The sequence below is a fragment of the Strigops habroptila genome, chromosome 10 (genome assembly GCF_004027225.2).
Source record: "Strigops habroptila isolate Jane chromosome 10, bStrHab1.2.pri, whole genome shotgun sequence".
NCBI classification, from domain to species: domain Eukaryota; kingdom Metazoa; phylum Chordata; class Aves; order Psittaciformes; family Psittacidae; genus Strigops; species Strigops habroptila.
This window is the reverse complement of record NC_046359.1, coordinates 38,081,424-38,108,062: the sequence shown is the minus strand read 5'-3', so window position 1 is coordinate 38,108,062 and position 26,639 is coordinate 38,081,424. Positions and strand designations below refer to the sequence as shown.

General features: G+C 35.8%; 1 protein-coding gene across 2 annotated transcripts in view; it reads left to right on the top strand.

Annotated features, from left to right (window-relative positions):
* SPATA17 (spermatogenesis associated 17) overlaps window positions 1-26,639 on the top strand; it is an 81,337-nt gene that overhangs the window by 18,741 nt on the left and 35,957 nt on the right. For both annotated transcript variants that reach the window (XM_030499555.1, XM_030499554.1), the window contains one exon: window positions 12,199-12,322. In XM_030499555.1, the coding sequence (XP_030355415.1) occupies window positions 12,199-12,322 (124 nt within the window). The remainder of the gene's footprint in view (window positions 1-12,198; window positions 12,323-26,639) is intronic.

Genomic DNA, 26,639 nt, shown 5'->3' with positions numbered 1-26,639 from the left:
GGCTATTGAATAAACAGAGACTTAAAGGGAGCAAACTAAGAGCTGATCTAGCTTTAGCAAGCATCGTACTGTACATAAATGCTGTTATGTTTATAAATCATTAATTTCACACACTTACAGGGTTGACACCAAACTCTTTCTATCATTGTTGGCTATAGTAATGAAAAAGCCTGGAGAGTGGCCCTGAGGAGTGTGACTTTCATCCAAGTTTGAGTAGCTGTTCTATTAGCAGATTTAGTATCACAGTCATCATTAAAGCTTTTTGGTCCTCAAGAAATGTCAGGCAAATAGATAATGCAAAGTGATACAAATCGCTTCCTTGGTAATATGTGTATTCAGGAATCCTTTGTGCAGTCTGCTTTATTATAAACTTAATGAACAGTGAAATACTGTGCTGTTACATGTTGCTGGTGATCTAATCCAATGTTTAGCCTTTCTGCAAATATGCCTGAGCATGTAGTATTGAGAAAGGTAAGAGTATCTAGCTTATTCTTGACTAGTAGAGCACTACTGAGGTCTGTTTGCTTTTAACATGACAAGTACTTTGCTTAAAACTTCTGAGGTAGTGCTATTTTCCATGAAGTGGGCTTGTATTAAGTCATCTGTTGTCATAGTAATATGAGGAGAATTTGCTCAGCATCCACCTGTCTGTTCCTTTCTGATAAAGGTAAGTCCAAGTACTGGCCATTCTCTCAAGTGTCAAAGTGTTTTGAAGAATGTATATATTGTCTTATAATTCAATTAAAATGTTCCTGCTCATTGACTGCAGAAGCAATTGATTCTGTAGTCTATTTTCAATTAGTGCCAAAGCCTTTCAGACAGCTCCTTGGAATTCTTGCGACAATAAAAACCTCATTTTTGTAATGTTGTCTTTCACTTGATGTTTAATTAACTAATTTGTCTTCAATCCATCTTCTTTTCTCTGTCTTCAAAGATATCTAGAGGAAATACATGATGCTTTTTAACTTATGTACCTGTAATTAGAATTTTCAGAATGTAAAGTTATCCTGGCAGCTTTCTTTGGGAGCCATAGGAATAGAAACAAGTGCCAAATATGCTTTCGTTTATTTAAATATCAATTTTGAGTGGTAAAGCACATAATTCGAGACATCTTTGTCTTTCTGAGAGGATTTTAGGTAAAACTGATAGATCTCGTAGGAAACTTACTACTGTGATTGACTGAGGATCCTGGGGTACTTCCATAGGTATGAACCTGATGTTAGGATGAGTAAGATATAAAAATGAGTTATTTATTTGATTCTTCTCTGTGATTTGACCTAGTTTCCATTGAACAACATTAAGATGCTCATATTAAATGAAGTGGGAGTTAGACCACAGAAAAGCTATAAAATTTGTAAAAAGACTCACATCTGGTTAAAATATTCTCCACAGTTTTGTATTTTGTGATGGTTGTTCTCTCTTAAACATGCTGCCCACCAATCCAGCTTTCTTCACACATTCTGAGCACAAATACCCTCTTTGACAAGTCAGTCCATTTTTAGGTCTTTTCTTTGCCTACCTTTATACATATTAAACCAGTTTCATTTACATGTATGCTTTTATACAGCATATATAGGCTTTTAATAATGCATTTTGCAAAACAAGACATTTTAGATGGACTTTCTGTCTTTTTAGTTTGATCGTGAAATTGAAATGAACTGGCTAAAGCTATAGGGGAGGCAGTGCCTATTTTAACTCCAAAGAAACCACTTTCTGAACGCAGTGAGGTTAAGGTAGAAACCATTATGATTACCCAATACGCTGAATTTCCAATGCAGGTTCAGCTAGATGTACCTTATGTGCCTTACTCTGTTCATGTCTCTCCTGAGCAAGTGGTGAAAGCAGTCTTACCGTGGTTTTAGTTAGTTCTGTCTAATGCAGATCAAGTTTTGCAGATAGACATGAATATCATAAGTAACCATAAGTAACTGCTTAGATTCTAGTCTTTAAAAATATGAAGGCTGTATTTTCTCATGTATTTTTGTATGGCACTCAACACACCACTAGGAGTGACAGATTAAACGTTAAGCCTTATTTCACTTCCTTATTTCCTTTTCCAAAGGAAAATTTTGAATCTGAGTGTGTAGAAAGAAATTTGAGCTCCCTGCATTGACTCATTGGACCAAATAGAGTGCGGTGTAGCTGACTACTTTTGGTGAAGGTAGAATAAAACAGTATTGTAGAATAACAATAGTTTTGCACCTGTGAGCTTTGAAGGCACTGTAGTGTCTGAATCATAGAATCATAGAATCATAGAATGGTTTGGGTTGGAAAGGACCTTAAGATCATCTAGTTCCAACCCCCTGCCATGGGCAGGGACACCTTGCCCTAAACCACGTGGTCCAAGGCTCTGTCCAACCTGGCCTTGAACACCGCCAGGGATGGAGCATCCACAACCTCCCTGGGCAACCCATTCCAGTGCTTCACCACCCTCACTGTAAAGAACTTCTTCCTTATATCTAATCTAAACTTCCCCTGTTAAAGTTTGAACCCATTACCCCTTGTCCTACCACTACAATCCCTAAGATTTTCTATTTTGAAATTGTTAGAATTGTTAGAATTACAAACAGCCCACAAAACATTTGCTGCAGAAAGAGTGACTAATCTTTGCATTTTATATTGTCTTCCGTAGACAGACTTCACAGTTTTATATTTGTCTGAGGCAGGATCTTCACTGCAAAATAAGTAGAAAAGGGGAAGAGGTACAGTTTCATTAAGCTCTAACATATCATTGACTGTCAGGTAGGTCTTGTTACGCTGTCCATCCTCATTTAACTATCCCACAAGATCTCTTAATGAAGTTAAGCCCCAAGTTCACTCCAGTAATTCTGTGGCAAGAGTTTGTGCAATGTAACAATTCATCACTTGTCAGGAAGGCACTTTTAGTTTATACATTTAATAAGGGCATCCTCTAGCTTGGTTAATTAGAAGTGAACAGTTTGCATATTTACTAAATGCGGAGTGTCATTGCCACCACGGCCTATTGCCTACATGAATTATTTCTCTATCTGCAATAAACAGCTGGGTAATTATTACTGCCATAATCAGATAAATTCCCTCTGTAAGGCTTTTCTTACATGGCAATTCTTTGAACTCATCCAAAGCTGAACAAAATTTATGAACTCCAGCAGCTAGGCCACTTTTTCATAGCGTAGTGTCCCTGTTCCCTATTTCAAGGACATGTAGAGTATCATAAATATTGTGTAAATTAGGAGGATAAATATGATTACCTAAAGATTACATATTAATAAACTTGATTTTCAAAATATAATTTTCAGGTTGTAACTGATTACATTATAGCAGTTCTGTTTTATCTAATTGTAGAGACATGACAGGCCATTGATACACAGGGTATACTAGGTTATCGGGGAGGAGCTCTACCATTTGAGGACTAAAGACTCATGAAAAAGTATATAAATATTTTTTCATGCGCCTTTTGGAGTCATTTGAGCTGTTTAGGTCATTAGAAGTATGACAAATTTTATGTGCTATTTACTCAAATCACAGCAGTTCTTTTGTCATTAAAACAAGGTGATGGTTCTTTTTGCTGGGAAATTTTCAGTTTAATAATGAAGCATAGAATTTAAATGCGTGAATGTATGTGTTACTTTAGAAAATGAGATATTTCTTTTATTTGTGGAAGCAATTTGTGTACAAACAATGATGTAACTAAGCTTGCTCTATGCTATCGAAATATTCCAGCTCATATGCTATCCATATATTCCATCTACAGATACAACAGTGAGTACTTAATTTACACATACAGCTTTTCCAGAACATGCTGGAATGTAGCTTATTTTTCAGTTCTCCAAAGAAGCAAAAGAAAATCAAAGACCTAAGTGTCAATTTACCTCTGGTGCTCAAAATATATCCCATATTTCTCTATTGAAATAGTTTCATTTTATCCTTGAACCATTACTTTTTGTTATGTCTTCCTCTACTAGACTGAAAACTCCTTTAATATTCAGTGTCCATATATTAACCTACCCACCTTTTAGTATTCTTTGTGCTAAACATAAAAATGGAGGTCACTGCAAGATGTTGTCTCTATGCTTAAAATAATTTCTGTGACCATTTTCAGCAGACTTTCAAATATCCTTTAAAATAGTATCAGCATCAGAACTCGGTTCTGGTGGAGGTTTTTTCCTTCTGCTGTACTGTCAGCTTATGCATTGATTTATATCCCTTTTCATCATGGTAGAACTTCTTCACCTCTATGAAGCCTACTCAGAATACCCCCTTTAAAAGCCATAGTTCCTCATACTGTAAGCATGACTTTCTATAAGCTGTGCAAAACTTTCACTGATTATTATCCCCCTTTCAAATTCTTCAGATTCTTCGCCTTCTAGGGGTAATTACATGAATCCATTAAGTTCTTTATCCTTGACAGTTGAGCTAAATCCCACTGTTCTACCTTGAACTTCATAGTTCCTACTGCTTTAAACCAAGCCAACATGACGAAGTATTTCAAGAAAGCAACGTTTTCCACCTCTTTTCTGCAAGTAGGTTATTCTTTTCTTATCTAATAACTGATTGCAAAATGCTCACAGCCTCATCTAACAAACTAATTTGATCTTTGCACTTGCATGACACCCACAATCATGCAGCACTCGTTAGCCTACTTGTACCTCGTGGTGAGAGGCCTCACCACCACCTGGCATTGTGTTTGGCTACTCTAGAAGGGATCTAGAACTCACATCAGCAAATTGTGTGCTTAGGTATAGACAACAGAATGTAAATGTTGGATGTACTCTTAGACATGAATAATGGGATGCCTAAATATATAATTAAATGTAGTCTAGTTTATATGATGGAGCCCAAATTTCAGACAATAGACTTTAATTCTTAGTGTAGTTTTTGCATGCCATGCTAAAAAATGCCTGATTTTTGGGGGACGTTGATTACTTCAAGCTTTTCAAGGCAGTAAGGGGTAAGATTTCATACCACTTCTGCTATACTTGATAGGTCAATACATAAAAGGTCTCCCTGCCTTGCCATTGTAAAACCTGTTTAATGTGAACAAAATTTACCATTTTATTTGCAAACATATGTAGACTTTTATATGAAAGTAAGTGAAAAATGTGAGCTGGGGAGTTGACCTCAGTCAAATTGTTTCATAATACCCTGAGAAGGAAAATCAACTTAGCTGATGACCTTTAGAAGTTGTAACGCCATGTTTGTTTTCTGAATCACATAATGTTGAGTGTTGTAAATGTTGCCAAGTACCATATATTAAAGTAGAAGGAATACAGATACGTCTACATTGTCCTGCACTGCAGCAGAGAGATAACAGCCTAAATGAGTTCATTCTAGTACTGGGCACAGCTTAACTGTAGCAAAACATAGCAGTGTGCTTTCCTCTGGTTATTACAGCGCAGATGGTAGCATATATAGTCTTCTGGGAATTGCAGTGTCAAAAGATAACAGATACTTTCACATGACATTCACTAGAAAACTTTCAATGGTATTTCGCTGTGGTAGACATCCTCTTTTATACGTTGCTGGAAAAATTAAGAACATGACTGCTCTCTTAGCAGCTTAACACTGACACTGTGCTAGAAATGACCACTGCTGCTGAGCTGCTATCAGGATAATTTGTGTAAGGATTCTGTTATTCATTCCAGGCCAGACCAGCTTTACTACCCCCAGATACTATTTTCACTGTTTAAGCTAATCAATCAGGATGATTTTCCATGAAGGGGTCAATAGCAAACAGACATGGAGTGAAAACATTTTTCCTGTTATGGTTGGCTTTAGTAGTACAGACTTGAGTGTAAAGTTAAACCAGGATACGTGGATCTAGTTCCTCAGCCAACAGAAGCTTCAGTGTTGTAGTTACTCGTATGCTACATCCATAATGGGTCAGTTTTACAGTATTTACAAAATAGTTAAGCTAACAAAACAGCATTGCTTAAATCAGACCTTTAACAAATTATTTTTCACTTCACAACATTTTGTGCTGCCGATGAGTATGAAGTAAACTCAGCTGAAGGATTTCTACACACAAGGGAAAAGCCTTTGGACCAATAAGCTTGCATGTTTCCAGAAAATGGAATCATTTGAAAAGATTATATATTAGCAAAAAAAAAAAAAAAAAAAGGTTTTAGATAGGTGTGAGGAAAAAATTCTCTATGAATTGTTATTGAAACCTTGATTAGAAGATTCCGTGTAATTGATTAGGGAAAATACTCCCTTTTTAGTTATAAACTGGCTCTGCAATTGGTATTTTGAAAAGCTGTTGCCCTCTTTTGAGTAACTGTGAAGCTGTGGAAATTGGAAGGGTAAGAAGGATACATCGGTCTGTTCTTTCCTATCATCTGGTACATGCTGTGTCCTGATCCCCTGATCTGCACAAAGTATTCATTCACTGTATGCCCTTCACCACTCTGTTCACTGCATTTCCTGTGTAGTATATTGATCACATTGTGGACCTTGACAGCTGAACTGGTATGTCACTTAATTCCATTGTCAGTGTACACTATGTGATTAAGAAAAGATGGACAGAGTATGCTCTACTATGCACAAATTATAGTGGGATTTTAAGGTGTTATGAATTTCTTTCTGAAAAGAGAAAAGAATAGAAACTATAGGGTGTTTTTTTCATGCCCGCACATTAGCTTTATGTATTTTAATTTTCTTCATCCTAAGGACTCATATTAGTTTCCTGTTCACTGCAGTGACAGAGCACTACCATTCCTCCAGATTTGAAGAGAGCATCACGATTAAGTTGTTGCATGGTTTGATGTAAACATCATTCACATTTAAAATTAATAAGAATGCTGGACACCCCTTTGTGGTATGTCTCCTAGGCAGTTAAGTTACCTTATACCGCTAATAACTGACTGCCTCTGAGCATGTGTTTCACTGCAACTTCAGATCAAACATTTTGGTCAAGTGATGCTAGCAGGATGTACAGGAGTATATATAATAGTAGAGAGGAGTAAGTGGCTTGCAGAGCTGCTTTATTCTGCTCAGTAGATCAAAGCAGGTTCATTCAAAGTATCAGAAAAAGGTTAAGGATGATCAAGCTGTCTGATGGTATATAGCTAACATAAGTATGCATATGTGTGCTCTGCTCAAACTTTACCTTTAAAGTATGGAGCTCTCTAAAATATTTTTACATCCTTGCCTAGTCTATACATTTATTGATTTTTTCCCCAAATACAGTAGATGAAGTAAAATGATATTATTCCATTCTCACCTCCACCAATGTAATGTGAAATCAGGCAGCATGAAGAGGTGTACCAAAAGGATTGTCCCACTAATTTCATTTTCACTTGCATGTTCTGCATTTGAGCAGGGAGGATGATATATAGCCAGGAAGGTAAAAACAATTTAGGTTATTTCCTAATGCTAAAGTTACCTACCGCCAAAGTTGCAGGAATTTTATGGTTTGTGGTCTCAACTGTTTAAAATCACCACAATTTTATACTCTTTCTGGTTACTCAAGGCAGATGTTCTCAGATGCCCTTTACTTTAGTTAATACTACAATTTTATGGTTATCTTGTTAAAGGACCACAGAATGCCAGTGAAAATGCAAACAGAATGCAATAGTTTGATAAAATTCAATAAATGCAGGTCGGTGTGAATTTATAAAATGATACAGTTCTATGCAGAATTATTAAAATCTGTGTATTACTGAAATCACCACTTGAAGACCTTTCCAAAAGTGCCAGGAGCAATATTATATGTGTATTTTTAACCTTTATACAGACAGCAGGAGCACTGTCAACTGAATTTGCATCTCATAGCTGGAACCAGCACCACTGCCTACTGCATAATGAAGTATCAGAATAACAATAAGTTACCTTGACATATGAAAATGTTTTCTTTTCAAACTATATAAAGCAGATAATTTTATCATTAACAAATCAATAGCTTCTTTCAGATTTGTTATTCAGGATCATTTTGAATTTTGGGCTTTGAGCACATACATTGTTAATCCTATGTTTATTTTCAATTACACAAAACATTTCCTATGACAAGGAAAACACACTTTGTATTAGCCAGTATATTCACTTTTTAATAAAAGAAAGCACCCTAAACTTGTGCCAGTAAACACTGATATTCTGAGTTGTTGAACTCAGTTTCAGATCATGATAAGACATTACATTAATCAAAACTTACAAAGATATTCCATAGAAATCTGTGTGGGAGAAACTCTTGATTGGACTAAGCTTATATGGGAAGCCAGGTTTGTGGGAAGGTGCAGTAGGTGCTGTTCATATAATGAGATAAGCTTTAAGGTAGTGAAAATATTATGTGCTAAAAACATTACCCACTTTTTCAGTCATAGCAGTTTAGTAAGCACTCCTATACCAATCAGTACTATACCAGCTCTGAGCCATGCAACAGAACGATCATTTGTAAAAACAGAATAAGATTCTTACTTAACCTAAAACATGTTTTGCATTTATAGAATTCTTTTTCTCTCCCCAAATTTGGTGACTTTTTAAAAATGCAGACCAAACAATTAGCTAATATTCCAGTCTCCCACCTCACACTGAACCATGAAAGGTTCATCCTGAAGCAAACTTGGTCCAGAGTCCACAGAGTATCATGCATCATATCCAGTATTCATTGTATGATGTAGTCCCAAGAAAAGATTGCTTACCATTGCTCAATGAACCAAAGATATGTATGAACAAAGAGAAGGCTGACAGTGAGTGTAAGGGTTTAATCCAGAGATCATTTAATTTCAACAAATTTTCAATTGACTTTAATCGAATTTGGATTTATTTTCCCTGGAAAGGCATACATGTAGAACATCACAAGCATGAAACTTCTCCATAAACACTTTTACATGTAAGCTATCTGGAAGTCTAACTCTATTGGGAAGTTTATGTCTTTAGTATCACTTGTGCTTATACAGAGTTTTCTGTATGGTAACAATGAAACCCTGTGCACAGTGCATAATGTGTTAGTCTTAATCTGCTAATGTGTGAAATAGTAAATTCATATCCAAATACTTTTAGATTCTCTGCTTTTGCTCTTGTTCAAATTCTTGAAAGTATGGTAAAAGAGATAAAAGTTTCAGGTTCAAATAGCTTTGGAATAAATCTGTATTTATGCTAAAACATCTGTGCTTTCCAGTCAAGCAATGTTTGGACTACAACATACCCCTTATTTTGTACTGCCTCTCAGGAGAGAATCATCTTGGGAACTATTATCCCCAAGACAGAATTGTCCGCATGTTCTGTACAGAGCAGTATAATGCATGAGAGAAATATTTTAGCACAACTGACAAAATGTGTAGGCTGCAAAAGTGGGTTGAAAATCATTTGTAGCTGCTTAAAAAACCTCCAACTTTTAGTCAGTTATGGTAGAGCTTTAATGAGGACATGATGATCAGGAAGGATCATGATGATTTGGATGATAGTACTGTCTAAAAAGATCAGGAATTACACTGAACTTCAACAAGTATTTTAGACCATATCATTTCAGCAAATAATGATTAGTAATCATTCATTCCAAGTAATCTGGTGAATTCAGATTAATGACAATGGGAAATATTTTGCATCCCATATTCATCGTATCTGTGATGCCAATTTATATTTTTATCATTTCTAAATAACAATGAAATCCATATCCACTGCTGGGAAGAAGTACATGAGTGTGCAAGAACATGAATAAACTGTAGTAATATGTTGATAAACATTTCATCAGTTATAAATAGCAGTACTGAGGCTGAATAGGGGACTATAATCAAAAAGGAACAAGAAATAGTATTAAATATGTAAAATGTGGATCGTACACTGATACTAAAAGTGGCTTAATATAGAAGAACAAAGTTGATACTATGTGCATTGTCTATTTATTCATTTGTTTATGATTGATCGACATAGAACAAAGAGTTTCCAAGTAAAAATGCTTATGTACCTCCAAGCAGTGACTCTGAAATCTGTACCTTAAGGACAAAGAAAGGTCGCCAATCTCTCCAACTCCTAGTTCTTTGTCAAAAATGGACACAGTTAATGAGGTTTGTTTGGTACAGCACAAATTCTCAGACACAGATAGAGATCCTTTCAATGGAAACAAATTTGTTTGGCTTTACCAGGTTACTTAGCGATTAATAATAGCCTTGAGATGCAGGTCAGAAAGGTCATCCTCCCCGCTTGCCAACACAATCTAAAATGTGCAGCTAGTCCGGCTCAGCAGGCTTTGAGGCCCCAAAACGCTATGCATAAAGTAAAACAGGCTATTTTCCAACTTCTTTTTTCATATTAATAAGCAATTTTCAAGAGAAGGGTGGCAAAATGGGGGCCATGCCACTCGAAGTAATTCATTTATTTTGCAATTTAATCTTATGTTGGAAAAAAATTACACTGCTGCGAAAGCATAGCATGGTGATTTTTAAACGTCAGTGTGCTTCATAAGTAACCTTGTGTGAAATATTGTATTAGCAGCCTTTAACAGTAAACTGCAACAAAAAGTATTTCCAGAGAGTGAAACAGACCTATCCATCTTTTCTGATCTTTATTTCCTTTTCATTCTGGTTTTTAATTTTACATCTGAAATAAAACATGTTCAATTGCTTAGTATTTTCCCTATTTTAGTTGATAGAAGAAAAAATGGAAAGATAGCTTGAAACAAAAATTCTACCTTGCAACTTGTATTTCGGAATGTGATTTCATGGTGTTCACATTTATAAAGCAGTTATTACTCTTTCACACATTTTGATGAACTAATGTAGCATTCTGGTAATTAAAATACTAAGAATAAGTCTGAATCACAATTCTAAAACCACTTTCAGGAGCAATATGACTTTCCCATGGGATTATTCGTATCAGCAAACTTATCCATGTGCATATTTTGACAGGATTTGACCCTTGTCCTTGAGTGTCTTATTTGGTACTCACTGAAACAACTGGTGCTATGAATGTGGACCTCTCTAAATAACCTGTTTTGTGGCAATACTTGAATTACCCAGATATGTGAATAGTGTATTTTTCTTTGCTTTTTCTTTTATCATCAACACACATGCGTAAAAAAAATAAAGACTAGCATTTACTCACTTAATTAACTTTTAAACAATCTAAATGCTTGACTGAATATGCTTGGTGGCTTTGGCATATAGGTTAATTTGAACTAGCTATTTCTTAATAACCAAAATAACAGATGTTAATCAAACTAACCTTTTTTTAACTGGGTCAGAAAAGTTCCATAACACGTGCACTGTGCACAACAGCATGGAATTTTGTTTCCTACAGAACATTCATTCTCTCAACTGTTTGCATAATTTATGGCAAGCCTGGCTGTATGAAAAAAAGCCATTGAGGAGGAAATCTACATCCATTTTCTGTTAAAGTTTTTCTCCAAATACACAGTTAACATCATGAGTTTTCTCTGTTCTTTGCGAGCTGGTATTAAGTACAGTTCCTTCTTTCTTTTACAATGATAGAATTTTCTATGGCTTACTGAATACACAAACCCACCACTTTAGATGACACAATGTGTTTGCAAACCTCTGTCATGCAGTGGCTCATGAGGAATTTACATTCATGTTTCTTGTGGCCTGTACCCTTGCTGTCAGATCTGTGCAGGAAGCCTAATGCCATGGAAACTCCTCTTAAGGACATTGCACATGTAAAAGGTTTACATCAAGTTCTTCTCTATGCCTACACTCTCAACCTTACAGAAAGCTCGAGGATCTAGGAGTGTATCCTCTCTCATTCTATAAGATCTTCTCTGTCTGCAGGTCAGAAGGAGGTGTTGCAAGGTATTAGCTGAAACATAAGTGAACAACTTTTATTTTGAAACCATTTGAAGGGAAATCAAAAATTTGAAGGAAAATCATAAACTGATGACTTTTTTATAAATCATAAATTATAATAGCTTCTGCTTAGAGAAATTCAAACTAAGATGATGCCTAGAGATAAAAAAAGGACATAAATGAATGCTGTTTTTTCAAGCTATAAAAATACATATATTCGCATATTCTTCAAAAGAGTAAGCAATATGGACTGACTATACTGTTCATAGTTTCTATCATTTTAATCCTATTTCTTCACAGTTATATCCATGTAGAATCCTGCTCTTGTGCAACTGAATGAACTGTAATTTTGCATTCCAGTGGTGTCAGTATACTGCTAATACATAGTAACAACACCATGAAGCTATAAAAGGGTTAAAGTAAAATAAAATGTGAGCACATCTTTTATTGTTGTAATATAATTAGCAGACTTATTTTATTACAGGAGTGAACTCCAGAAGTACACGGAAATGATGGAAAATGAAGAGAAAAGGAAAGACCTGGAAAAGAAAGAAAAGGAAAAGAAATACCAAGCCCGAAAGATGCATTACCTCCTTAGCACTGAGCAGGTTGGTGTACCTGTCCCTGACAGCTCATGCAAACCACTTGGGCTCCCAGCCTGACAGAGATAAACTAGCAGGCTGAATGGGACATGACTTGTTGAAAAGATAACACAAAGACACTACTTCGAGTTCAATTTAGTGCTTTTCTATAGGCAAGAGCAGGTACCATGACTATTCTGTGACAGTAGCTTCATAGAGGCAGCATCAGCACTGCTGGCAGAAAGAGTCCAAGTCAGCAGTTTGATCTGCCACTGCGATAACACAACATGAAGGGCATAACCTCGCTTTAAAAACTCATTTTGACTGGCTTATTGTTGTGTTGTTGCACTTGTCAAGAACTAACAAGTTATTAAGCTGAGAAGGGATTTAATTTTTTTCCTTTTTTTTTTTTTTAATTGAGCAAATGCAGGGATTGGTGCTGTGTTCTGCTTGGGTTTAGGATAGATTGGAAGTACAGTTTTCAGCTAAAGCTTTTCCTAGGGCTGCCTGAATCAGCTTATTTAGCATGATTATTTTCACATAGAAATGCCTCATAAATTTCAAGTATTTCCTGATTAATTTGCTTTGTATTGATAAAAGTGGTATATTTTTCCAAGCTTTCTTCCATAGGCTGCTTTACAGACAGGTGAATATAGCAGTAGATGTATCTTATACAAAATGGATATGGTTGGTAAAGCTTGTGGGTTTGCCTTTTTTTAGTCCCCTTTGTGAACTTACTTATAAAAGATTTTGTGTCCATAAGTGTTCAGTGACTGGTTGTTCTTCAGATGAATAAGGAATTTACGTGCAATCAGGGTATGCTGGTATGAGCTAAGGGCCTGCTTTTCATAGGTTGTTAATTGTAATCTGTGTGTAAGAACTGTTAATCCTGAACAACGCAGGAAAAATACCATGACACTTAGTGACAAAATACTTAATCTTTCTGTTTGGGAATCGATTGTGATCTGTCCAATAAATAAAAATATAGTATAATTAACTGGATATCAGTTATGAAAACTCGATTTATAAATCAAATGTAAGTTATTGTATTAGAAAAAAAAGCATAGTAAAATATTAGTAGAGCATAGCATAACAAGTTTTCTGAGTGGCTTTTAGATAGGGGAGCTAGTTAATAACTGAAAATAGTTCACAATAATTTATTATTTGTCCAAATATAGATCTAGAATATTAAGAACAATCTGTGCAGTGTTCTTGTAGTGTGGTTGCTACAATCTCCTCCTCTTCCTTCCATACATAACAAGGTGCAATGATGGAGCTGAGCCATCTCATGTATCAAGGCTGCAGATGTTCAAGCAGATTATATGGACAGCATTGCAAAATATGTATTTGCAATAATTGTTTCAAATGTATCTGATAGTTTTGAATCTTTTTGTTTTCCTACAAGCAAAAAGAGTGAGAAAAGGGTGTTTACTTGTTGGCAGAAAGGAATTAAGGAGTTGTTGCTTCTCAATTCTAGTGAAGAAAGACATGTCAAGTCCCATTCTCCACTCCCTATAATCTGAAGCCCAGAAACCCATCTCAGAAGCGTTACAGTTTAAACAGGGGGATAATCAAACATCACAGTATTGCACAATGTAGCAGATGATACAATGATCCTTTCTAAAGTCTGTGAATCCTTTATTGATTACAGAATATGTTCTTCTTATTCCACAGGTTATATATGTATATACCCTATTACATATATGTGTGTGTGTTTGTATAGGTTGTGCCCATTCCTAATTGCTAGCATTGTTTTACATGTCAAAAAGTAAAACTCAAGAATGCTAGTGTCATGAATGTGCAGGGGTGTCTAGTGTGTATGTAATAACATGGACTATGATGAAGTCAACATGTTTTGTCTTTCTCATGAATTAACTTTCTATTCAAGCATTTATTTACTGCATAAACTGTTGCCTTTATAAAGAAAAAAAAATGAGGAAGAAATGGATATCAAACTCCAAATTAGTATGCATTAGTTGTTGTTACTGGTAGCAGGTATATACACATAGTCTTATATAGACAGATGTGAGCTTGCTTTGATTACTTCCCAAGCCAATCTGGAGCTGTAAAACGGGGCTGAACCCAAACTAATCAGCCCTGTTGAGAGCTGTGGTATATTAGCTCAAGAATTGATGCAGTTACACAGCTCCTGGTCAGCTCGAATTAGGGGCAGAATAAGTGTGTGTATGCTTTAAACCCAGGAACAAGGAGTTTAATCTGCCTACAAAGTGTTATGTAGGCACACCTACATTTAAGTTGTTTTGCCTGCAGTTCCGCACCTTTCTGGAGGGGAGATGTGTGTATATTGAGTACCATTGCTATGAGACTGGCATTCAGGGAAATCACTGAATCATAGAATGGTTTGGGTTGGAAAGGACCTTAATATCATCCTGTTCCAACCCCCTGCCACGGGCAGGGGCGCCTCAGACTAGCGCATGCTGCCCAAAGCTCTGTCCAGCCTGGCCTTGAACACTGCCAGGGATGGAACATTGACCACTTCTTTGGGCACCCTGTTCCAGGGCCTCACCACCCTCACAGTAAAGAACTTCTTCCTTATATCTAACCTGACCTAAAATAATTTTATTCAAATTTTATTTTTTACCAAAGAAGTTTAAAGAAAAGAAAGTTAAAATGGGGTATTTGCATAATCAATGATTACTAACAATAGTAATTCTAATTGGCAGTTATTAACTATACATATTTGTAATTTATATTAATAATCTAATTACCGATTGTCTTTCTGTGAAAGAACAATGTTATGCATCCTGCCAACTTGAAAACACAGATTTTTGCTTTACTAAAAACAAACTACACTTTTTTTTCCTGTAGTACCAGTAGTATCCATGCAACACAAATATAACCCAATTTGTAGGCATAAAAGTGGACTTGAAAAAAAGAAAGGTTTTTTTTTTAATTTAAATGAAGTTAGTTGCCAAATAATGTCTGGAGGAATAAAGCATGAGCTCTAAAACGTCATCGTTATGAAATACTGAGCTTTTAATTGACTTGCTATATATGCCAGTAGTGTTAAAACCACCCCAGGTAACATCTTGCACACATGAGCTGCTTTTGTTTGATTCCCATAATTAGGAAAAAACAAAACCCAAACCCAACAGTCAAGTCTGTGCCCTTCTAATCAGGTGGTGAGGTATGTTGTCCTTTCACTCACCGGTTGCTTGTTGCAAGAAATTCCAGTGTAAAATACAGCAGAAAATAAATCTGGAGGTGGCAACTGCCCAGCTAAATCCCATTTTCAAACTAAGATTCTCTCTATTTCAGATTCTAAAATGTATATATATAAAGCAATGTTTCCCTTGTCTGTTTTTACCTTAACAGCTTGATAAATTCTTACTTCATGATGAATGTGGTAAAAATCACAGTACAAATTTAACAAACCTTTGCCTTTGTAAAGAATATTTCTTGTCATTCCTTACTGGTCATCACACAATAGAAATAATAGTGCAGGTGTATTTTTTTTGTTGGTTTTACCTGTTTTATCATGAACTGCATTGCAATTTCTTATTGCAGCATGAATCATATAAAGTTTTTCTTATTAGTCCATAATGACAGTATGCTATTTCTACTACAGTGGTAATGATCCTTTCATAAATGAACTACTTATTAAATGTGGTTTTCTGTTATAAACATGTTTACTTGTGTAGATTATTCTTCTATATCCCTGTAGATCCCTTTTCTGTATTAACAAAATAATTAAATAGGTTCTTACTTCTGCTCTTTGTCATATTCTCGGGGCTGACATTTGTAGGAAGGGCCATCCTTTGCAAAGTGCTAACAAATGGCCTTTAAAGTCAATGGAAGATAGAATTGCTGAATAAATTGATGGTACTTGGTGGAAGTTGGTATGAAAGCTCACATTTGTTGAAACGTGCTTTCATGATTCCTGTCATTGGTATTTCCAACCTTCAAAAAACATAACAGACATAAACATGTGAGACAGCAAAAAGTTCTAATTTCAACAATGAGAACCGAATTTTTCCATTTTTTCTCTGTGTAACAGCCATACTCCATAAGCAATTCTACTTTAGGGTAGTAGGAGTCATTTACCAAACTTACGTGGACTCTGGATTAGGGCTCTTGACCAGAAAGGTAGCAAAAACATGCCCCAAGGTTGCTTTTCATCTTTTGTTTCTCAGATCAGTTTTGTTTTGATATTCTGTAGTTATTGTAGAACTTAAAATTATAACACTTGTATCAGTCATTATCTCATTTGTCAGTTCAGAGAGTTAAATATTTTAAATTCAAATTCTGTTCAATGCTAAGGTATTTTTTAATTACATTTTTCCTGTCAACAGAAATGGCAATTTATAAACATTAGACTGACTGTGTGTGTCCCCTTTGTATGCTACTGGAAATCAGGAGTTAATTCTGTTGAAGTTACTGCACTTGTATCAGGTGTAAATGTTCTAAGTGAGGAAGAAAAAAAAACCCCACAGAATCCTTCCTGGAGCAGGTTAATGAATATTCAGAAAACTCAACTGATTAATATGCCTCTAACCTAATGTGCTGTCCTGTAAGAACTTGAAAACAATTGGTCTGAAATGACACTGTTTGACACCCACTCTGCCTCTGGACACCTGGCAGTTTTATTCTTATAAAGGTGAGGACTCAGTGGATAAAGCTCTGGCCTTTGATCTTCAGATCCACAGTTTAAGAGACAAGGCTGCGAGTTTGGTCATTTGAGCTCAGTCCCGAGTGAACAGTCCACATCACAAAATGATTATACGTAATTTGTTACTGCTGGCAGTGTCTGTTCAGGAAAGGCCAAGGACTGAGCTAGCATGAAGAATGAATTAGCTATTACCTTTTACATTTTATTTCCTCCCTCTTTACTGTTGTAATTTTATTATCCTGTCTCTAAAACATTCAGGGGATGAAATTATCGTTCATTATAACTACTGATATTTCCTGAAGATGAACTAAAATGGTTAATTTTTGATTTTTTTTTTAACATAGGTGTCCCAATCACTGAACAGCCCCACCCATCCATGGGTGTTTAATATCCACTTATCACTTCTCTGCCAAGAAGTCTGATATTTCTGAGGTCTTTCCAAAGCTTGTACCATAAAAAATCCCATTTAAATTAAAGAGGAGAGAGCAAGCTTTCCTAGCTCTAAGGCAGGCTTGCAGCTACATTTAAATAGCATTAGTATATAAAGCACTTCATGCTGCAGTGTTCTGTTTTTATAAAACATGATTTCCAAAAGATTCTCAATTTACATTAAATCCTTCTTACAGTACTCGTGACATGTGTGTTTGATCAGCAAGCCTTCTGCCTGTATTCACTTCCACCTTGGAAGCCAGATGTATCGGTCCATTCGCAGGTATTCACTGCGGGAAAATCATTCAACTCTTGTGCCTCATGGGGCACTATACAAACCATCTCAGTTCACTTGAAAGGAATCTCAGTTAACGTTGCTTAATGTTTCTGTCCTAAAGAAGGACAAAGTAAGGTAAGCTGCAAGCAGCCAGTAACTGTTTGTGATTCTGGAAGACATTATATCTGAACAAAGAAAAATGTTTATGCCTAGAAGATTTAGTTCCACTAGGTCTGAATTCCAAAAATGACCTTTAAGCAATTTACACACACAATCAAAAATTTCTAGTTCTCTTGGAATTTGAGTTTAGCTCTTGCCTTTCAGGATTACTCATCCTGAGAACACTCAGGAATGTGATTCTGCTATTCAGCACAGTATCATGTTGATGTAAAAAGAAGTCAAGTGCTGGAAGCCAGCATATACCTGGTGCACAAAAACCAAAACCATTAAGTGCAAAGTGTACAACTTCTGTTTTGCTCATATCCTTTTCAATCAGCCTTTCTTTTTCTCTAAGAAGGGGTGGTTGTCTCCCTAGAGAGGGCAAGTACAATCAAAGCCAAAACTAGGATGGCAAGCATGGTGATCTTCATGCCCAGAAAGGGGCAACTCTGTAGATTAGGGAGTAATGGGAAGAGGTTGGGGAAGTGCTATTTGCTGGTATCATAACCTACCTCCCGTAAGAAATAGATGACTATGCACAATTGCAGATGTATTTCTTCCTGGTGTCAGTAAGCAGTTCTTCTTTCCTATTCATTCTTGTCCTAAGTCTCATTCTAGCTCAAGTAGTAAATGAAAGTGCTTTCAACAGAAATCAGTAATTTCTCTCTTTGCCATACTTCACAGAAAACAAGATACTTGCATCCTATTTTTAAAGGTAGTGAGTGAATGAACTTAAAGATTGAATAATTTTAAGCGTGTTCTGTGACAGTATTGCAAACTCTATTTTTCCTAAAAGCTGCTTATTATAAAATCATTTCAGTTCATTTGATAACTGCGTAACTGCGCAAAGAAATGAGAGTTTACACTGAAAAATCATCTGTCATTAGAAAGAGCTTAACAGCAGTAGGATGTAAAGTTTGAGTGCTGTTTTGTGATTGATCCTATGCAAGCTCAGTTTTTAAAGGCATATCCATGTAGACATGGCAATATTTCTCAAAGCTGCTTCTAAATAGCTTGTTACTAGCCATGTCACTCATACTAAGCATATGTTATTATAGCACAGTGGCATCTCTGCATCTACCACATATTGCAGCATTTAGCATCTCTGCATCTAGCATTAGTCATTTAAAAATCCACTAGCTAGAACGTCCCTGTACTTAAACTGTCTTTTTCAGCACCTGAATTGCATAATCTCTATTTGTGTGGATTTTTTTCTAGACAAGAAACTTCTTGCTCAACTCCTGTGGGTAGGATTAATGGCAGAGTTTAAAGGACAAGCTGTGTGATCTATCAAAAGTGTACATGCTGAGATCTTAGAAAAACATGACCACATTTTGTGTATTACTGTCAATTACTGTCAATACAATCAACTGTATTACAATCAACTGTGGCAAAAGGGTTGGATTGCTGCAGAGTCAGAAAACTGGTGAGACTGAGTTTCATATTGAATGCTGGCTTTGTGTATGATGTGGTGCACACATTTGAGAAAGAATCTATATTGCAAGGAAATTACAATGTAGTGCAAATATCAGCTAAACAGCTCACACACAGAGTCACATTCACACACATTTGCACAGAGTGGAACTCCACTGACATTCCTGAAATTGTTACTGGGATAAATGGGGTTGATGTGTAGCAGTCCATCTGGTGTTTTTGTAAGTGTGATGTGATGTATGGTCTTGCTCAGGTAATTTTGAAACTATTATATTAAAAGTACATGCTAAGTAAGAGATAAGTGCATACGAAGAAGGAGGTTAGGAATGGCTTGGGAGAAGTCATGAAGATAAAATACAGTACATTTCTCAAAAGCAAACCTTCCTGTTGATTAAGAAGGGGCACTGATGGTATCCTTGCTTTAATGAGACTTCAAGATGAGTGATGTACACACCAATTCTTTTGTTTTTCAGCTCTTAGACAAGCAAAGAGTATAATGGTAAAGTTCTTTCATTAACTTGCACAGTTTATTCAATATTCAATGCTTTTGTTTAGTATCTAATAGGTACTGTTAATTTAGGAATTGTGTCTCTCCTGCAACGGACATGATGGAAACAGGATATCTTCCCCCATCTATTGTTTTCTTTGCTTCCAGTTTTTGTTTTTAAAAAATCTTTCAATAAAATCTTCATCTTTTCATTTTTTCTTAGTTCTTAGAACTGTTTTCTACTCATTTCTGACTACCTTTACAAATCTGACTAATATGGTTCTGTCCCCTTTTCTTTATTCTTTCCTGTATACAATACTATGGCCGTTCATTAAACCTTCACCTCATTGTATATTGGTCTCATTGAAGACTGCTTTGTTAAACACACTGCCACTTTTTGACTATTTAGTCATTGTCTAATCCTATAGGTTCACTACAGCGAATTGTTTAATAAATCTGTCAGAATATATGTCTGTGAGGGAAGATTCACATGTAAGCACAATGCAACAGATGTAAGAAACAATGAAAAGCAATGAAATGTTACATTGCTTAGGTGCATGTATACATTTCTTGAGAAGTGAATGAATTCTCTATTTAGCAATGATTTAATTAAAAAAGGAAATTTCTGTATGATTTCCATCACTAGCTCTTAAGAAGACCTTCTCCTGCCTTCTGATATATTGTTGTAGGTAACTTCTGGTGTAACTCACTCAAAGATACAAAATGTATAATTACAAAGATTTTTCTCAATCCAGTGAGAAAAGGAGTGAATTTTGAGTTGCTTTTTTTCACAAAGCTCATCTTTTCCATTATGAAAACAACAGTAGATGGAGTTTTAATGTTAAATATGTAAAGGATATCACACATTTAAAGAAGTGTTTTAAGGCTCTGAAAGCTTTTGACAAGCATAAATAATTTTAGCCTCAAACTAACCCTGTCACGTAAGGAAATACTGTCTCTGTATTCACATGCGGTTATGGAGACATGGAAGAATACAATCACCATTCGAGATTATTCTTCATACTAAGCTCATTTATTCCCATTTATACAGGGTGGTTGTAGAAACAGGTTGGTTTTCTGAGATTCCTAGAATTTGTGCATGATCCCATAAGCAATCCCAGCACTTCTTAAAGAAAAAATAGTAACAGCAATGGAATTTATCATTCCTATTTTTAAGATAAAGTCATTCAGTAAGTTGAACTGTATTTTTATGCTTGTTTTGAAATCAGAAGTCAAATAGAAGTCGACAAAAGAACATTGAATGGTTTGTCTCTGTTTTGTGTCTTCATCATAATATTGTTTCCCGTGCCATCACTCCCTCATTCAAGTTATTATCTCTGATCTAGTCAATTCATCAAAAGCCTGCATAAGAATTAGATTTGACAGAGAAAGCCTCAGTCAGAGAAAGAATCAGTGAAAGGTGGACACATTTGGGGATGCCTCTGCATTTGCTGGGCTGCTGTGTTTTGGTTATTGTGCCACAACAACCCATGCATTAAACCAAGAGTTTGTTTCTCTTTTGTCTCGTTGCCAAAATACCAATGCAGTTGCTACCTGTTTGGAGACTCAATAACAGTTTGTTTTCCTGCGATTGAACTTAGTGCTGTGCAGGTTTAGAGGTTGATTTTATGGTCTGTGGCCAGGATACTGGACTGCAGTGTTTCCTTAACACCTCATTGTATAGTCCATAAAATTGCAGCCAGGTTTACTTATAAAAGTGCATTTAAAACATGATTACACTATTATTTTGATATCAAGCAAAGATTTCACAGATGAAAAGGACTGAACCAAGCTTTACAATCTGAAAGCAAAATAACAATAATTAATGCTTCTATTACTCTGTTGAAACAGCATATATATTAAGCAGAAGACAGGTAATTAATCCCACTTGAAAAAATATACACTACTCATCACTCATTTATGAATTCCTCACACTCTGAATAAAAGCAGTATCATCTCAAACAAAGCTAAAATATCTTAGGTACAATGACAGGCTAGGCTCTCCAATTCTCTTTTAGATGAAATTCCTGAGAGTATATTTTTATAAGGATTACAGGATCAGGCCTAAGCTCAGTGAGGACTGAACCTACATTTATAAAGCTCGGTGACATTTTTCCTCTTGTCAGCCATGGTAAGGAAATTTTTTCTCAAACTAAATGTTAAACCACATTATGGTATTTTTCCCAATATTTGAATAAAGTTTACACTATTTTTCTTAATTGTTAATATAAAAATGTGTTTATATTAGTTTAAAAATCACAGATTATTCCTAGTAGAATACATTGTAATGTGGTTTAAACATTTTGATGTTTCAAATTTGAGTTCATGGACATAGTTTTATTATACTTTTTGCTAGAATAGTATTTACAGAATTTTTATAGATGGCTCCTTCCCCAGTAAATTTCATGTTAAAGGTATTATCCTTTTATTTTCACTACAGATGGAATAGTCTGACAGCCTGTAGTAAACTCGGCATTTAGAAGTATTAAATTCCTTTTCTTTTACAGACATGGTTGCAGCATCACATAAACACGTTTGTTTTTTTCCTTGTGAATCGTTAATGTTTTAAGGTATTTCTTTTACCTCTTAGAGAAACTATATCTGAGGATTAACAAGATTGTTCACTGGAATTCATGTGGAAGCATAACGGCAGAGGCTGAGAAATGATCATGTTTCCTTTTAGCTCTCAGCAAGAGTAATTGAATGTTGAATATCTTACTAAACGCTGGACTGTGACAGTGTGTTAACACTCTGACTATCTCCTAACAGCAGGGCAATTATTTGCTGAGTGGGATTTTTATAAATCCCCTGGCAGTAGTATGTCCTGATAATTATGATGAAGTGCACTGGTCAGTGTTGATTCAGCAATCCCATCTCTAGCAAATATTTCATTCACAGCTCTCCTTCATGCTTTTACTTTTATGGCTTTTAAAGATCTCTTACCTATCCTATCAGCTTGCTTAGTTTTTTTTTACAAATTACACTGGAGCAAAAAAGGATTTTCAAGTTAAGTCCCTATTTTGCTGAAGTATTTTCCTTCTCATTTAACTCCTCATTGAAAGACTGGAGTGAGAAAGTAGGACTTTATTTAGGTTCTTACTATGAGAATCACTTGCGAAGGGCTTCCTCCCTCAAAGCTATGTTTTTCAAGATTAAATGACTGTTGAATGAAACATTTATAGTCATGATATATGTTGATTATTTCGGTCTTTCAGATTTGATATAGAAAAGTAATTAAAATAGAGCATACCTTTCTTCTTGTTTAGTTAAATTAGAGTAATAACTATTTTAAAGATATGAGGATACACTTTCTATTGACTTCTTGCTTACATTTTATCTTCAGCTCAAGTTCTAATTTTGCATGTGTGTAATTATTTGCAGTGCAATAGCTACACTGTGTCTATTGGGGCTATTTTGTTTGTAATTTTTTATGTAGACATTAAAAGCTTAGTCAAGAAGTAAGAAAGGAGAATAAGAAGTAATTCCTTCACAAATAAAAATTGCAGCATCTAAAACTGTTCACGTTTTCTTATACCACTTGGGGTCACCGATCTTTTCTGAAGAGCTAACCAGCATAAGGAACATAGCCTTGTCTTTCCCTTTTTACCTCCACCTTTTTCTTTCCTTTCTTCCTTCCTTTCTTTCCATTTCTTTTGCTGCTGCATTCCTTCATAGTGTAGCTTTCAAGGCAAGCTCCTTAATAATTTCTTTGTTGTATTCTGGGAAAAAATAGTTAAGTCTTTCTCTCCGTATAGAGATAATAAATAGGAAAAGACAAAAATGGATACTCTACAGCATAGAGTAAATATAGGATTAGAGCTGGAAGCAATACAGAACATAAAAATCAAATCTTTTCTTTGCTAATGTTCATTAAATTAATATTTGTTTTCTTGTGATTTTTTTTTCCTTTCTTTATATGCAACCATTAATTATAAAGATAAGAAAATGATTGGGAGGAAACTAAATGATAGAGTGTTAGAAATGCAAAATGATCCAAAATATTAATGTAATGCTAAGGATGGCTGGGTAACAAATGGTACATTTGCCAGTATGCTTGACCTGACACAATTAATATTCCAGGTCATGCTTGGGTTTCCATGATAGAAGGTCTGAGGCAGAGAATTCTAGGAGAAAAATATATCTATTGTATAACTCATTTCTCTCTCTTTTTTTTTTTTTTTTTTATTTTCCCTGACGAGTCAGAACCATAGTTTAAAAAAAAAATAATATCTCTGCTTTCACACCTCATTTGCCATATTCACCGCTGGGCCACCATTCACCAGAAGGGCCTGATGCAAGGAGGTCAGTAAGAAGCTATTAGCAGAGTCCCCTCCTGAGATTTCTTTGGTCTTATTGAGGTGGAAGTTAGCATGACAGTACTGCAAATAACTCAGTTGTAGGGTTTTTAACAGTTAGCACAGATTTCCCCATAGTGTTTGTCACTTTAGAAAATTGTTCCTGGATGTCATGGTTTAACCCCAGCCGGCAACTAAGCACCACCCGGCTGCTCGCTCATTCCCCCCGCAGTAGGATGGGGAAGAGAAACGGAAGAGTAAAAGTGAGAAAACCCATGGGTCAAGATACAGACAGTTTAACAGGTAAAGCAAAAGCTGCACATGCAAGCAAATTAAAAACAAGGAATTCATTCACCACTTCCCATGGTCAGGCAGGTGTTTGACCATACCCAGGAAATCAGGACTCCATCATGTGTAGCGGTTACTTGGGAAGACAAACACCATCACTGTGAATGTACCCCCTTCCTTTTTGTTCCCCCAGCTTTATATTCTGAACATACCATATGGTATGTGATATCCCTTGAGTCAGTTGGGGTCGGCTGTCCTGGCTGTGTCACCTCCCAACTTCTTGTGCCAACTCGCTGGTGGGGTGGTGTGAGAGCAAGAAAGGCCTTAACTGTGTGTAAGCACCGCTCAGCAATAATGAAAACATCCCTGTGTTACCAACGCTGCTTCCAGCACAGATCTAAAACACAGCCCCATGTCAGCTACTATGAAGAAAATTAACTCTAGCCCAGCCAAACCCAGCACACTGGAAGGGAACTCCCAGAAAGCTGGCTTTGACAGAGTCCCTTCTTAGTTGTAAAGAACACGGGTACAGAAAAATGTGTCATTCTCCCTGCAGACAAGAGTTACTTTTTGTAATCTATTATAATATTTTGGAGGGTAACATATTTTTTTACAGACGAAAGGTGGCGAAAATATCGGAATCAAAGTATGATAGTAATATCTCAAGACAGATACTTTACTACCATTAAAAAAGCAGTATTAACTACAATGGTTTTGTAGTTGAGAGAATATTGTATTAAGGTAGGGAAAAGATGAAGTAACGCTTTTAAGACATTGTACTGGTCTCAAGAAGATAAGCAAATTTATTAAGTACCAAAGGCTTTGATCTTCCAGATTCTTAGATTTCTGCAGACTGCCAGCTCCCTGCAGAGGATAGAGTGAATAGGGCATTCACCAGCACACAGCACATGTGCAAGATACTACAAAAATAAGACTCTGATTCAATGAGATATTTAAAAATGAATGGAAGCAGTTTTGCCAGAGATTGGTCTGAACTGGAAAGTAAAAGCAAAGTCATCCCCTTGTCTTTCCTACCAAACTTCGCCAATTTTAAATGTAGGCCTAAAACCTTGCCACAAACCTTAGGGAATTTAGAGTAAATTAGTATTAATTTTATCTGTCTGGATACTAACTCTGCTGATTGCTCTGCTATCTGTCTGATTGAATACTTGAACATATATAATTAAAATGTAAAGTAATTAACAAAGTTTGCTTGAGAATTATTATTTAAAAATGCACTTCATGATCAATATTGACCCAGATCTTACAAAGAGTTTCAACTGCAGAAGCAAGAACTTTCCAAGTGTCCAACTGGACTCACTAAAACTCCAAATCCATTTTCATAATTGGTACACTATCTGTACGTGTTTAACCTGAGAGGATGTAAAAAAAGAACAATAAAAGGTGGCTCTTTGTTAAGACACCTTTTCAGCAATAATAATTCAAAAGACACTGCTTCAATGGATTCCGCAGCTGTTATGGCAAATTTTGCTTTCATTAAAAGTGCTCAAAGCCAATTGTATTTACACACTTTGAGATATTCAGTAGCATTTCACAGTGTCTGAACCCTATATGAGCTATAGCTTTTTCTACTGCCAAACATTTAAACAAAAGAAACATCAAGTAAAATATATAGCATCTCAATGTAGATTGCAAAATGAAGTTTCAGAAAGCCATTATACTTGTGGAGCCATTTATACTTGCTCTAAATATGACTAACAGAGGCAACGCCATTTCCTAGAAGCCAGCACATCGCTTTAAAGTTATTCTTGCCTGTAATTCTTCAGAGAAAAAACAGTTAAATTGTTTGAGATATTGTACTTTTCTGTCCTGGAGGAACAAAAACCAAACCTGTGCTGTGTAGATTGAAATACTCTATAATGTTTTTGAGGGGATCAAAATTTCCTCCCCAATTTGCTGTTTGGATTTGCTACTGATCAACAAATCCATGCCTGCCACATTCAAAGAGTCATTATTATGCCATAGTGGCTTATGCCAGACCATCATGATTCTCAGTGATGCACATGGAGATGTTTTCTTCTGGAAGACATTTACATTTTCAATGATGTTGTAACTTTCTGTAAAATATGTGTTTCACAGATTTATTGTGACAGAACAGAAGCTCTCCCACTAGCTGGAGACCTCTGCAGACTCATGGCATGGCTAGAACACAGTCTCTACGTTAGGTAGGATACAACAGCTGAATATTGATGGTGTAGGAATGGGTAGAAAGATGAAGTAACAATCCTATGAGCAGTTCAGTGAAATGTGAAAAAAGGTAGTCACGGGCAATCACTTTTCTATTTTACTGTCCTTAACAGAGTGAAGGCAAAAATTAATTGATT